The 14,188-nt window shown below is 47.7% G+C and overlaps 1 protein-coding gene across 1 annotated transcript in view; it reads left to right on the top strand.

Moving 5' to 3' along the window:
- Positions 1 to 7,859: 7,859 nt before the first annotated feature.
- FGF14 (fibroblast growth factor 14) overlaps positions 7,860 to 14,188 on the top strand; it is a gene marked incomplete at its 5' end in the record, with an annotated part of 379,569 nt that continues 373,240 nt past the window's right edge. The window contains one exon of the mRNA XM_079319913.1: positions 7,860 to 8,504. Within this exon, the coding sequence (XP_079176039.1) occupies positions 8,297 to 8,504 (208 nt within the window). The remainder of the gene's footprint in view (positions 8,505 to 14,188) is intronic.

The following is a 14,188-nucleotide window of genomic DNA, read 5'->3' on the forward strand; positions in this document are numbered from 1 at the left end:
GGACCATCTCTGAAATCAATCAGCAGACTGCAATGCCAGAATCTGTAGGAGAAAAAAAAAAAAAAAAAAAAAAAACCTAGAAAAAAGCAAAACTACTAACTTGAAGATCTTGACTGGAAAAACAAGGAACAATAATCGTAGGACCTGCTTTCTTTTCTCACTGAAGAAGCTGTGCTAATATTTTCAAGCTGGATATTTACATCAACATTGCCATATAGCAATCTATATAAATGCCCCAATTTTCAGATTTGATGTACTGTTGCAGTTTTTCTTGGCTCCAGAAAATATGAATTCTCAGCACCTCAGCAGAAGATCAAGCTGTTAATGTGGGAGGTGATCATAGTAGAAAGTGAAACTGATGTGGCTTAACTTGCACGTGCAGAAACCAGCACAGAGGGTATTTTTCAGGAGTTGATGTCTGTCTGCCTATTATTGTATTCATTTGATTGCCAGTTTGACCATTTTTGAAATTAGCCCAACTTGTTTTCATTCTCTGTTCATTGGCATATCACCTATATGTAATAAAGTATTGGACTCAACTTGCAGATGAAGGCATTTCAACATAAACTCTATTATGGAAAGCTTGTCAGTAGGGTCAGTTGAAATCAGTAGTGGTTTTCAGCTAATGCAGTTCAAAGCAGACATGGTGACAGTTTAGAGGGGAGAAGAAAAATGCTAAACCACAGTCTACTCTAAATTCTTGACACTCCATTCACTGTGCTGAGGAAATCTCATTGACTACCTTGGGAGCAAAGACAGCTACCTCACACATAGGCATATACAGATTATGTGCAAATACATGTAGATCTCTTACATGTAGGTATTTTGAACTAGGAACTGGAATCCACTGTCACTACTATCAGGCATAAAAGTTTTATTTCAGTCTTGAATAGTCTTTTTATACACCCATTATAAAATAATTGAATTCCTCGATGTTAGGAAAAAAAAAAAAAAAGCCCTATTACAGCTGTCGCCAGCAATGATCACATGTTAATGTGCTCTCAAAACTAGAGCACACAAGAAAAATTACACAGTAGAAAGCACAGTTTTGGAGCCAAAGAATGGATAGTTTTCCTCTTTAGTCTTTACCAAGAAAAGAATTTTCTTTATATATGCAGGAAGAAAATGCAAAAGTGGGTCAGCTGTGGGGACAGATTTCCAAATCTCAGTTGTGTCTCAGTGGCACAGCAAAACTGCCTGTCAAGATGCTCAAGTTAAATTTGAATTAGTTCTGTGTTGGGTAAGCCTTGAATCCTTTTATGATCAATGGGGGAAAAAAAAAAGAAGAGACTAAGTATCTTTATTCCTCTTGATCACTTCAGCTCTGAAAATGATTAGTGATAATAAAATCTGGCATGTAGAGAGTTCTTACTGAAAAAAACCCAAATGAAAACTCTTGACACTGTTCCTGCTTACTAAGGTCTTTAATTCCTTTATCTGCTTTGTGGGGTTCTTTTGGTCTTATTTACCTGGGCAATTCACAAATTTTTATGTCATGACATCAGACATACACATAACACAGAAGAAAAATAAAACTCCATTCACTGCCTGGCCTTGTGTGTGCTTTGCTATACTGGACTGTTGTTACAGATAATAGCAATGACAGGTCATAGGGATTAGATTATCACTCTCTTTATCTTGAAGAGATCCCCTTGCTTCCAGATCAAAAACTTTGGCCACTGGTTAATTTTGCAGGTGAGATGGATTCAGTAGAAGATAAAGATACTCAGGTAGGATTTCCTCTCTTGTCTCTCATGGCCAAATCTCTAATTTTTCAGTGAGATCATTTCTAGGTCAGGCAACTCTATAGGTGAGTTGACTTCCATCTCCAGCTATTTCTTACTTATCTATTTGAAGGGTACTGTTTATCTTATGACAGTTTGATATCGCTGGCTGAGTTTGATGCACTACATAATCAAATCAAGCCTGGAAAATAATTTATTCTAAAGAAAGACACATGCACCTGATTAAGGTTTTGAATGGTTTGGATTCTATTATTTTAGGGGACTCTGATTTCCTCTCGTGGATGATGATTATTGTTTCAGAGAACATGTGTTGATATGAAAACATTGCAGATTAAAACACTTCAGGAAAAAGGTCCACTGTGTCCAGAAGGTAGATGTTTGCAAATTCCCCTAGTCTGCTTTGATGGCAAACAGATTTGTTTTGTTCTTTGGTGACCCATTCCCACAGCCAGAGTGCTGCATTGTCTTCACACTTCACCAGGATTTGTTTAAATAGCCTGGCAGCCCACCACACCACCTTTCATGCCCACCACTTTAATTGGCACAGCTGCTGCCTTAGGGGTGCTCTACTAAATGGTGCCAAGGCAAAGACAAACAATCTGCAAATGTGTTCAAACCTGTCACCACCGTACTTCTCTCTATCTCGGCAGGAACTGAGTCTCTGCTTCCTGTATCAGTAACACTCTCATTCAGATTGACATATACTTTAGACTTCCGTGTTGGATCATGAAGGTCAAGGAATCATGCTATCCTTGTGTTTTCATCAGTGTTTGTTGTTTATCTGTTCTAAGAATCTTTCAGAGATGTTGTTGCTTCTACTGCTCAGGTCAGTGAAAAAATCATTGTAGTACCTTCTCCTTTCCCAAACAGTTTGATTTCTACATGTCTTTCAAATACAATAAATGGAGACACAAAAACTCTGCTGAAGCAGAATTATTTTCTTCCACTTAACCACTTAAAGCATTTTGCTGTCCTTCACTGACACCATTTTTAATTTGGCCACACAGCTGCAACACAAATGCCCTTTAGGAACTATAAAAGTTTCACTAGTCAGTCTTCATAGCAATTACACGTATCTGAAATTAAATCAAGCAGCTACAGATACCAGACCATTGTATCACCTAAACAACTTAGACTAAGCTATTTTAAAATAAAAAAAAAAACCCCTGCAATATTTGCTTAGTTTCACAGTTAACTGCTTTCCAATGCCATTGTCCTTAAGTCCGTGAGACATTGCAGTATATTTATCTTAACTGTACCCTCTTCCTTAATGATTTTATATTTCTCAAATTACTATTCTCTGCCCTGTACTACATGCTGCTGCACTTTATGAAATTTCTGCTACTGAAGGTAAAGAGGCTCAATCTGCCTTTGAAAACAGTGCCTTGACCAGGTTTGTTTAAAAATTAATTCCTTCTGCTCTATTACCCATAACTGTATTTTGTTTGAATGACCACAACGATCTCGGATTTTCTGCAGTTTATGGTCTCTGCAATGACAGATTTCCACAGAGCAGAACACTGAAGAATAAGCCTCGCAATTTAAACAGGGATGCTGCCCAGCCTCCTGCCATAACCAGAGGGCTTTACAGCTGGTTGTATATCACTGAGTAGCCACAACTCTGCTCTTAAAGTTTTGGTCTGTTGAGGATGCTCTGTGCTACAACCATCTGGAGTTGGTACCAGGGCAGGCCCCAGCAGCACAGCCAGCACAGCCAAGACACATCCGCAGGCTGAAAAGCTCAATTAGCAAATCCTTCATCACTTTCTAGCCCCTGCACAGTGCCCTAAAGGCTGTTGCTACTATGTGGGTGCCACAGGTCAGCCAGAGCCAAGTATGGCTACCACAACCTGCTTGAGCATGGTTGTGGTAGCCATGTCTGATGGAAAGAATTTTAATGGGCTTCCTGAAGACAAATCCTACATGCAAACCTACATGGCACCATATGCTGCCCCGTTTGGTGACTCTGCACTCTGCCAGGTCTCCTGCATTTAGCCTCTGCCTTGGGGGAAGCAGGGGTGGTACACGCCCAATGCTTATGCATGTGTACACACACACACATGCTTATGGCCACTGGACATTACATTTGCTAGGGAGTATGTTCATACAGGAGCATTTCTGTTCTTTTGAACATTGCTCAAGTGTTTTACAGACAAATGAATGCATTACATTTTGTCTAATGTGGGATGATATCTGAGCCGTCTCAATCCAGCTGATACTTCCAATTTAGGTCTTTTATTCTCCCCTGCAAAAATAGATTTAGTCCAGGCACAGTCTTTATATTTTACCAGACCCAGCATGCCAGAGTCCTGACCCTTGAATAAAGCTCCTTTTTCACACTGCTACCAAAAAATCAACAAATTGCTCAATAAAGCAAACTTTGTAAAGCCTCTCCAAAACAGGGTCCAAAACAGGGTAACAGGCTTCTGATCCAGATTTCTGACCTTTTCATGTATCAGTAGATCCACATCACACTCATATCCCATCTACCACCCGGTTATGTCTATATAATGTTACTATTCTCTATGGAAACAGTAGGACTCCTTCCACAATCACTCCTGCTGAACATGAGACCTTAGGCCTCTACTGAGCAGGCAGCTCCAGGCTTTTTCTCCTATTCATTTAGCTCATTCTTTTCCGCACAAGCAATGCAGTCACGAGATACCAGGTTGGTAGGACAGTCAGGCAACTGAGAGCAGCACTCATGCTCATGAAAATATCCACTTGCTTTAGTAAACTGAAATAATCCCAGGCCCTCTGTGTATGTTCACCTTTACCCAGGCTACTCAACCAGGCATCACCTCTACAGGGCACCAGAGCATCACCAGTTTAGGGCACTGTTCACCTGAGCTGCCGTAAGAACTCCCTGTAGCTCTTTCACCACTGTGGAACAACAGGAAAATCCTGATATTTGGTAAATTCTTTTTGTATATATGGAAGAATGGATTTGGCCAACATCTGCATCTCAGAATATGATCTGTCCCCCATTTTCTCTCTTCCTTTCTCAGGTAAGAAATATCACTCTTCTAGTTCTGCAGAAATTGGTACTGGGCTGGAACTGGTGGATCAGCATGTTCAAATTTGCTCAAACTCATACTCTCCATTCACTCAGGGCAGTTGTATGCTGAACCAAGGGAGATTGACAAGGTAACATTTTCAAAAAGGCTCAGTATCTTTATCTCTCTTGCTCTTTATACTTGGGAACTTTTTTTCTGATATTCTCTCTGTGGAATAGTCAAAAAACTCTGCTATGAAATATGATGGTTTCATCCTCCCTTTCTCCTCCAGACTGCCCCTGGCACAGAAGAGGATGAGATGAAAGTGTTCAGAACTAGCTGTCTCCAAGGATAGCAAGAGTATACAGGTATAAACATTTAGTTTGGGGTACAGCTTGTAGGCAAGACACCTAAACTGAAATGTGAGTGAGAGTGTGTGTGTGTGTGTGTGTGTGTGTATAAGCTGAGTATCTAAGCCCTGTGCAAGCGATAATGATTTAGAAGCTCCATAAATAGCTTATCCACTGTCCTTTTGAGATTCTCTAGGATGCACTGTGTAGTCTCCATCTGCAGCTCTGTAAGGACCTTGGTTTCCCATAGATCCAGAATCAGATCTTCCATGCCTGAATTTGCAAAATACCCTAGGACATCTCAGATGGCTCTAGATGTCAAAGTTCTTTTGGTTTGTGTTTTTTGTGGCTTTTTTACCTCCACATTACGTCAACTCTTTATTCCAAAGGCTACTCTTTCCAGGACTTTGACTTTGCATGAAGAGGAATCCTGAACAAATTCTTGCTCAAGTATTTCTCTGCAGGCCTGCAATGCTTTGGGCACCTTTTCAAGGGCATTATCAGCCAGATAAGGTGTGTATTGGTTGTCTCAATTGCGATATGAATTTTCTCCCTCTGTTATAATTCTGATAATCATGTTGCTACCATCAGAACCCCCTTGGGTTCTGCAGCCACCATTCCAAACAACTGAATGATGATGATATGCTACAGAGTTTTACTCTCATTTAGAAAGTAGGGAGTTACATGCTAGCCTGAGGGACATATATACCAATTACTGGGGTGGGAAGCTGGTAAGTGACTTTTTGTTTTCTACAGATCATAGACTGTGCCCAGCTACGTATTGTTGGCTCCTGCGGTCAGGAGAAGAGAGACACAGACCTCAGACATTTGGGGAATACTCTAGATCAGTTTTATGTTTGTGGAGAGCTGTGACATATGAGCCACCATGAATAGCACTGGGGCTGTTGTGAACTCCCAGCCAGCTGGCTGCAAGGTGGCCGAGCCAGCTTGTCTTCCTGGCAGCCTGTGGAACATCCACACACCAGGAAGGACAGTGCACGAGCTCAACAGGCAGCACAGCAAGGGCATGGAACGAGAGACCAAGACATTTCTTTGCCACAAGCAGTATCATCTCTGTGACTTTTGTCTCACTCTAATTTTTCTTACATTTAACCTATTGAGCTTTGCTTCTTTTTGTTTTTATAAACTTGGGTGCCCAGAGGTAGGAACTCTCCAAAGTTCTGCAAACTCCATGGGCTACTTCTCACAACACAGCACTTCATTCCTGTGTGTAATTCTCCATCTTTGTAAAACAGGGTAATGGTACTTAAACATAATGTAGATGAGGATCTAGTAACCAAGCAGCTCATCTATATGTATAAATCCAGAATCTTACTGAAATTAAAACTATTGGAAAATTTCTGTTTCCTGGTGGGGTTTTTTTGGTGTGCTGACCAAATGTTTACTATGAGCATTTCTCAGTGTTGATAAGCAACAGATCCTGGCAAGGCAGGAAAGCACACACACAAACTTCTGCATTTTTCATATTTTAGTCTTACACTTTCTTCAGCAATGACAGTTTCCACGGGTTGAGGAAAAAACACCAACATCTGACCATTTCTAAAGGAATGTGACTATTGTTAGAGATTCCATACATGAAAACAGTGTCCTGGTACTTCTGACACTGGAAAAAGTGAATGATCAAAGAGCTCTTCTTCAAAGAGGTGAAGATGATCATGAAGATATAGTCTACTTTGGCAATGAAGGAAAGGAGAGAGAGAGGGAGGAGACAGGAAGGGAGGAGAGGGAGCTGTTCACTGTCCCACCTGCTTGCTCCTTCCACCCTCTTCTCATCAAGCTCTTTTTTAACTACCTCATAGTATTTTCCCTCATTTGTTCATGCTTTCTGTCCTATCTCCCAACATCTTCCAGTATCCCAACACTCCACAGATGTTCTGAAGGGGACAGGGAGAACACGGGCATCAACTTCCAGCTCTTCCAGTGCCACGACTGCCACGCGTGGGTGCAGGCGCAGTGTGCCGGGCTGGCGCAGCCCTCAGCAGAGGCCAGGGAGGGCTGGTGACAGGGCAGCGCTCCCTGGGTGGGCCTGCGGAGAGCTCTGACCGGCGCTGCTCAGGAGCCGCTCCGTGTGCCCACGGCCGTGTCAGCCCGGCTGTGCAGCAGGTGCTTTGTGGAGCTGTGTTAGCACTGCCTCTCTGGGGACGTGCGGCACTTGGGAACCCCAGTCCCGGCCCAGGACCCCACCGTTCGTGGCATCATCACACCATGAGACATGCGGTGCTTGCCTCTGGCGGAGCAGCCTCCAAACCTCAGCAGAACACTCCCCAGGTGTGATGCCAGCAGGTTGCAGAAAGAAACACCCTCTCGGGCTGATTTATTCACTTGGCGACCGCGCTGGTCATTCCTGACCCTCGAGACCATGGCGTGGCCGAGACGGGCAGGAGCCCCACTCGGGGCAGGGGCAGATTTCGGGCCCCAGGGCACCCGCGGCTCGGCGGACAGGGGTGCGCTCGGCGGGCAGCCCGCGGGCGGCGCCGGGCCGGGCCGCACGTGGCTACGTGACGGCGGCCGGGGCCGGCGGGGCTCGGCGGCTGCTCCTCCCCCGGCGCCCGCCGGCGACTGGGCGCCGAGGCTGCGGCGGGCGGCGCGGGCGGGGGTGCTCCTCCTGCGCGGCGGAGCGGGCGCAGCGGCAGCCGGGGCCGGAGGCGAGCGGCCCGCGCGGGCGAGGGCGGGCGGCGTCGCGGGGCGGCGGCGGGGGCTGCGGGGATCGGCGGGGGCTGCGGGCGGGGTCCGCGCCCGCGGCCGGCAGCGCTCTCTGCGCCTCAGCCGGGCTTCGCCGGGTGCTGGCGGTGCGCTCTCCCGCCGCGGGGCTGCACAATGGCAGTCGTTCAGTAGGATGGATCCTGCCGTGGCTTTTGTTCTGCAGATCCACCCATCCTCCTAGCAGTCAAGTACCAGGCTATGGTTTTCTCTCTGGGGATCTTTCTTCCGCGTTTTGCCGGTTTCTCCGATGAGGTTTTGGCCTCGGCTGGGATTTCACTACCTTACTTTTCGTTTGGCTTCACGCTGAAAAAAGGGATTTCTTGTATTTGCTCTCCACGCTTTTGGTTATAATCCGGTGTTGGTCTAGGGAGAACAACCGTTCAGCCTGGCTGAAAAAAAAGCATCCGTTGAAAAGTCTCAAAGAAATATACCACGTGAGGAAAAAAACCTGGGAGAAGATCGGAATATAATCGCTTTTTCTATGATAAAACTGGTGCCCCTCTTCAGGAGAACTGATCTCAATATATTATTATGCAACCACAAGGATCTCTTCTTTCTCAGGGTGTATAAGCTGCTGGATTGCTTTTCGCCCAAATCAATGTGGTTTCTTTGGAACATTTTCAGCAAAGGATCGCATATGCTGCAGTGTCTTTGTGGCAAGAGTCTTAAGAAAAACAAGAACCCAACTGGTAAGCAATCCATTGCAATGCGTTGTTTTTCTTTAATGCTACCCTGTCTGTTGCTCGACGAGGTAGATCTGCAGTCCTGCTGAGGGGAGAAGGGGGGATATATCGAGGCCAGCACGGACATGTATGTCCATACGTGTATGAATAAGCAAGGAGCGGTTTGTATTAGCTTCAACCCCTGTCACCACCGAAAAGGGGTAGAAAAATAAAATCAAAGGCGACCCTCGCCTAGCCGGCATCTCCTAGTTCCTATGTGCTATATCCAAGGAGGAAACTTTTATATTACTACCCTTCTTGAGGGGAAAGCGGTGGAGCCCCCAGTCCCGACCCCGATGCAAGCCCCCCCCAGGCAGTTTTGGGAAGAGGAGATTGGCTCTCCTGTGCTGGTGTTAGCCGGCCCTGCCTGCGGTGGGTGAGTGTGCCGGGGCTCGGGTCCTGCACAGCACTTTCTGAATAGCTTGCAATGTGTCACCCCACACACACACACACCCACCCACCGCCTCGCTCGGCTTTCGAAAGTCAAGCCACACACCCCCTTCCCCCGGCCTGGGGGCTCCCCCTTATCACTCACCCCCGGCACTCTAGGCCAGGAGTGTGGAGGGTGGTGAGGAAAGGGGATGGACACTTTCTTGAGGCTTGTGCCCAGACGGCAACTCAGCCAGCCATGCCGAGTGGCACCAGCAGCAGCACCGCCGGGTTGGCTGTGCCGCTCGTCCGCCTCTCGCTGCCGGGATGACCCCTCTGTGCCACACACCGGTGTCTCTGCGTCCGTCCCTATGTCTGCCTGGCAGCCGGGATCATGCGCTTCGGTTCAGCCCGGCTCCGAGGGGGAAACTTGCAGTGCATTACATAAGAAATGCAAATGCAGGTGCTCTGGGCCGCCTGGTCCCTGGGGGTCACGCTGCTGCTGTTGCATCCCTCTTGCTCGGGGCGTCCGTGCGGCCAAGCCCGCGGCTAGGCGAGCAAGGTGGGCGAGAAGGGATGCTGGGCGGGCGGGGGAGCCGGGAGCTTTTCTGGGGAAATACCGGCCCTTCCCGCCTCCCTCCGGTCCCCCACGCCGCCCTGCTCGCTCAGCCCGGCCGGCACGTTGCCTGCAAGCACTTGCGTGCCTGGGGAGGCGAGAGCCGCCGGAGCCCGGGCTGCGAGGGGAGGGATGCCGTGTGTGCGCTGGTGTGTGTGTGCCGGCTGCCCTGCAGTGGCAGCTCCCGAGCAGGAGGCTCCTGACGCCGGCACTGCAGTGTAGTAGATCATAGGCTCTCGTTGCCTGACACCCCAACATCAACAAGCAGCAGCCCTGGCAGCCCGCACCCCTCTCCTTAAAGGCAGCCGGGGTGCCGGCTGCAGCTCTGCTCAGCCCAGGTCCGGTGCGGAGTCGAGGTGGGCACCTCGGCGGATTTACCCTTCTCCGCCCCCGGCTTCCGTTTGCCAGCCCGTCTCGCCCCTTTCCCCCCCGCCGCTGCCGCAGCAGTGAAAAGCAGCCACTTAGCATACCAAAGAGGCTGAAATGCCCCGCCGGAGGCTGCGCTCAGCCTCCCGCAAAGTGCCCTTCGGTTCACTCGTCCCTTAGCACTGCAGCCAGCCGGGGGCCACTTCCCGGCCGTGTGCCCCCCGGGCGGGATGGGCCAGACAGGGTCAGGACAGCCGAGCAGCTCCGAGCAGCCTCTGGGGATGCCCCTGTCCGCCTGCCCGGGCCGTGACCGCGGGGAGAGCGGAGCGGCCGCATGGCCCTGCCTGCCCTGCCCGCTGCCCCTGGGGGCCGGCTCCAGCGCCCTGGTGCTCTGGGCGAGAAGAGATGCTCCTGAGGAAGGGATTTGGGGGGGCGGCAGAGGAGGAAGAGGGCTGGTGGTGTCTAGGCCTTTCAGATTGCATACCCGGGGGGTGCAGCGTGTATCTCTCCATACACACACACACCCGGTCCACCACTAAAGATTTGTGTTCTTTCCTTGCGGAGGGCAGGCTGTCCATACATCGGCCCCTGAAGCCGAGTTGCGTCCCCCGGAGTGCCAGGCAACCGCAGCACAGCTTTCCGCCTCCCCGGGGACTTTGCCGCACTTACCTACTCGCTCTGCATGGGACGAGTGGATTTGGGTGGCAGGAGCGGCACTACACCCTGCCTGCCAAGGGCCGGACTGGCTCGAGGAGAGCTGAACTCTCTTCTGGAGGAGTGGGGGGAGCAGGTCTAAGCAGGGGCAGGTGAGCGGGCTAGGGGCGCGGAGCGGGACCCTGGCGAGTGCTAGCCCTGCGGCCAGCTCCACGCTCTCACCGCCCGCCCGCTCTGCGCTGCTCCGCTCCGAGCTGATCCCGTCGGAGCAGCCGGGACGCCGAGCCCAGCGCGCCCCGTCCTGGCGCTCCGCTCCGGGAGCGCCGAATGCGGCTATGTGCCTGAGGAGGCTAATAATCCGCTCGGCCGGATTAGCTGGCGGCTCGGTCACAGGCGCTGTTGCTCTGGCGGCAGATGATGGCCCTTCAGGCCGGGTGGCCCGCGGGCTCGCAGGGAGCCGGTGCCGCGGTGCCCCTGCTCGCCCGGAGCCCCGCGCCGTGGGGCTGCCCCGCTGCGGCACTCGCAAGCCCCAGCCCGCTGCGACACCGGCCCCCCGCCCGCCAAACTTCTGGGGACCCACTGGGCTTCTCAGTCACAAAAGGCATCAAATAAGCGAGCATCTGCCGCTGGTCCAACCGTGCAGAAAATCCACCAGGTTAGGCAGCTAACGCTGTCTGTAATTGCAGTTTATTTAGCTATTTTCGGCGTGCTGCACTTTTTTTTTGTCCCTTGCTAGAGCGGGTCTATTTCCCGAAACGGGACTGGGTGGCTCCTTTCCAAATGTGCTTTGCGTTTCCCCCTCGCCGCTGGCTGCAGCCCCGCTCCATGTGCGGACCGGGCTCCGGGGCCTCGCCGGTCACCGGCACCGCTCGGAGCTCCAGACACGGGGCGAAGTGCGGCACGGAGGGATGGGGACTCCCAAGGGCTGTGTGTCACTCTCTGGCAGGGTTGCATCAGGAGGCTTTGGTGTTATGGTTGGCTGAAACCCCTTGGTTTCAAATTTTATATCTTCGATAGAGGAGCTGCGTTAGATTGCTGCAATTATTTACTTCATTATATTTCTTTATAAGGGGAAAAACTTCGGGAATCAATAGTTGTGGCTGTGTTTTCAGCTACTGAATTTTTTGAGTGCTCCTGAGTTTAATTATACTAAAATCAATGAAGCCCCACATATCTGCAGTGTCCTGTGTCTCGTGAAAATGTTTGCCATGTGTCAGGTTCCCTGGGCCTCACCTGCTTTTGCAATTAGTTCTAACTCTGCCCTTCTTGCTTGTCATACACACAGAGAGGACTTTGAAAAGTGCAAGACCAAAGGGAATATTTTTCACAAATAGTTAAAAACTGCTCCAAACCATAAGTCACAAACCAGGGCTTGTTATAACAAGATACTGTCCTCCTGGCTTTCCCACCACCATCCCCAGCCTCCAAACTGGGTATCTGCATTTAGGGAATGGCAAAGGCATGGGGGAGAATTTGGAGCCTGAGGAGAAGAGGGAAAGGAGATTATCTCTGGTTGCTTTTTGAAGCAAGTCCAGCAAGTGAATAGATTTTTTTTTTTTTTTTACCAAATGGGTTTGGGTGCCCAGGAGAGGTGTGTTGACTGGAGTACTAGATTGCCCCCATGGCGGGAATTGCTATCACATTTCACTCCTGGTGGCAGCCCAGCAGACAGAGGATGGATCAGGTTTCCTCTCCATTCATTTCCAAGGAGAAGCATCTCTGCAACGCAGTCAGGGATGTTGACAGGAGAGTAGATGGCAATTGGCATTACTATAAATATGTTACTGGTGGAGGATTTAGTTTAGGAAATTAGTATCAATCTCACATCAATTTCAAATGCAAAACCTATTTAAAAAGCAATACGTCTGAAATCCAGGCTGTGGCTGAACTGGAATCTCTGCATAGTCCCATGTTAATTTCCTACTCCATAAAGAAGCTTGGCTGGTATTTCCTGGTTGCTAGTCATTTTGAAAAAGTTTCTAAGCACAGCCATGTGATGATCTATTTGAAATGGAAGCTTGTGTCCTGCCCATAAAATATGTAGTAGGTATGTGTCTTTATCTGAATTCTGAGAAAATTTGGCCTCCCCACTGCTTTCCTTACTCATAGAAAACAAACCTCCCACCAAACCACAAAGACAGTAAGAGCTGTGGGATCAGGTCCTTGAAGTTTTCTTTCATGTAGATCCGAAAAGTAGCTCTGACTGCTTAAATACTGCAGTTCCTGTAATGGGATTTGAGGCATGGCCTGTTTCTCTTGCTCAAATGCAAAACTGCCTATTTACATGTATTTCACCTATTGAAGTTTTGTCCTCTATGGAATACATTTCCTGAATTTATACAAATTTAATTATTCTTGATCAAACTAAATTGCATACTCTACTTATTAAGGGGTGAAATTTATGCCTGCTCATGCATCTCCCTACCGTAATAAAATATTTGCACCTAGTTCAATGTCTGCTAATGACAGGCCATTTGTAAATGAATTCAAATATAAAAAGGATGACTTAAGCTTAAGGAAAATACAAAAAATGTATTTACAGATATCATTGGTTTAAATATTTATGTGTATGCATTTTTCATTTGAGCTTGATGTTTATTCTGCTTAATCTTCTCTGACAATATTAAGTATATTAATTTTAAGCTAAAATTCCTATTTATTTCAAATCTAAAAAAGGAGTGATTTAGATGTTCAGAATTTGTTCCTTTGTAAAGATTTTATGTCCAGTAAATGCCTGTAAAAATATAATCTGGAGATGAGAGAGTTGCTTGAAATTGGAAACTAGTTTTTCAAGAGGACTTTATAAATCTGAAGAAATGGGAATTGGGACCTTACACTGACTAAGAGTGCATTTTGTAGCTGGTGGGGTCACTACTGAGGTTTTCTTAGGAAGAGTCAACATTTAGGATAAAATATTCTGAGTTTAGGTTGCAGATGGATAAATGAAGTGGTTGTGTGCAAATTAAATTAAATGTTTACAGATGTTTGCCAAACGTGCCTCTAAACAGTGAGTCCTGCTGGAGCATGTTTCCCTCAGTCCAGGATGATGTTGTTGCTTGGGGAGCAGTGATTTGCTTTTATACCTAGTTCTGGTTTAGATGGCTTTTGTGATTTTGGGCACACCTTCCCTTCCAGCTTGCTAGAAATTGCAGGCAATGTCTGAACATTGCACAAGTGTGCTGTTGGCCCTTTTGTTTGTTGTGCTCATTTCAGTGAATGATAGCTTTTCAAAGATAAATTACTAGTTTACTGAACAACTCACTGAGTAACAAAACATTGAATGATCATAAAACTTTACAATCTCTGTTGTGAAAAAAAAATGCTGAGATGTAGCACGAGGCTTGATGTACAATTGATGTATCCAAGAGCGACTTGTCACTGTACAGAAAGAGTGTATCTGTATGCAGTAGAAGAACAGTTTACCTGGAAATAAACTTTGTGGGACTGCACCCAAGTTTAGTTCAGAAAGAGCCCCCTTCTTGCACAGAGTCTGCTTCTGTTGTCACATCAAATTAAGCTGGGAAGGAAATTTTTTCATTGCAGACCATATGATTAAGTGTTTAAAAGAGTGTATTCATCTTCAGTCTGGCTATTGTAAAAAATATTTTTTGTGTTCTTGAAGTGGATCCTTACAGTAGATTCACCC

Source organism: Erithacus rubecula (assembly GCF_903797595.1).
Source record: "Erithacus rubecula genome assembly, chromosome: 1".
Classification (NCBI taxonomy): Eukaryota; Metazoa; Chordata; class Aves; order Passeriformes; family Muscicapidae; genus Erithacus; species Erithacus rubecula.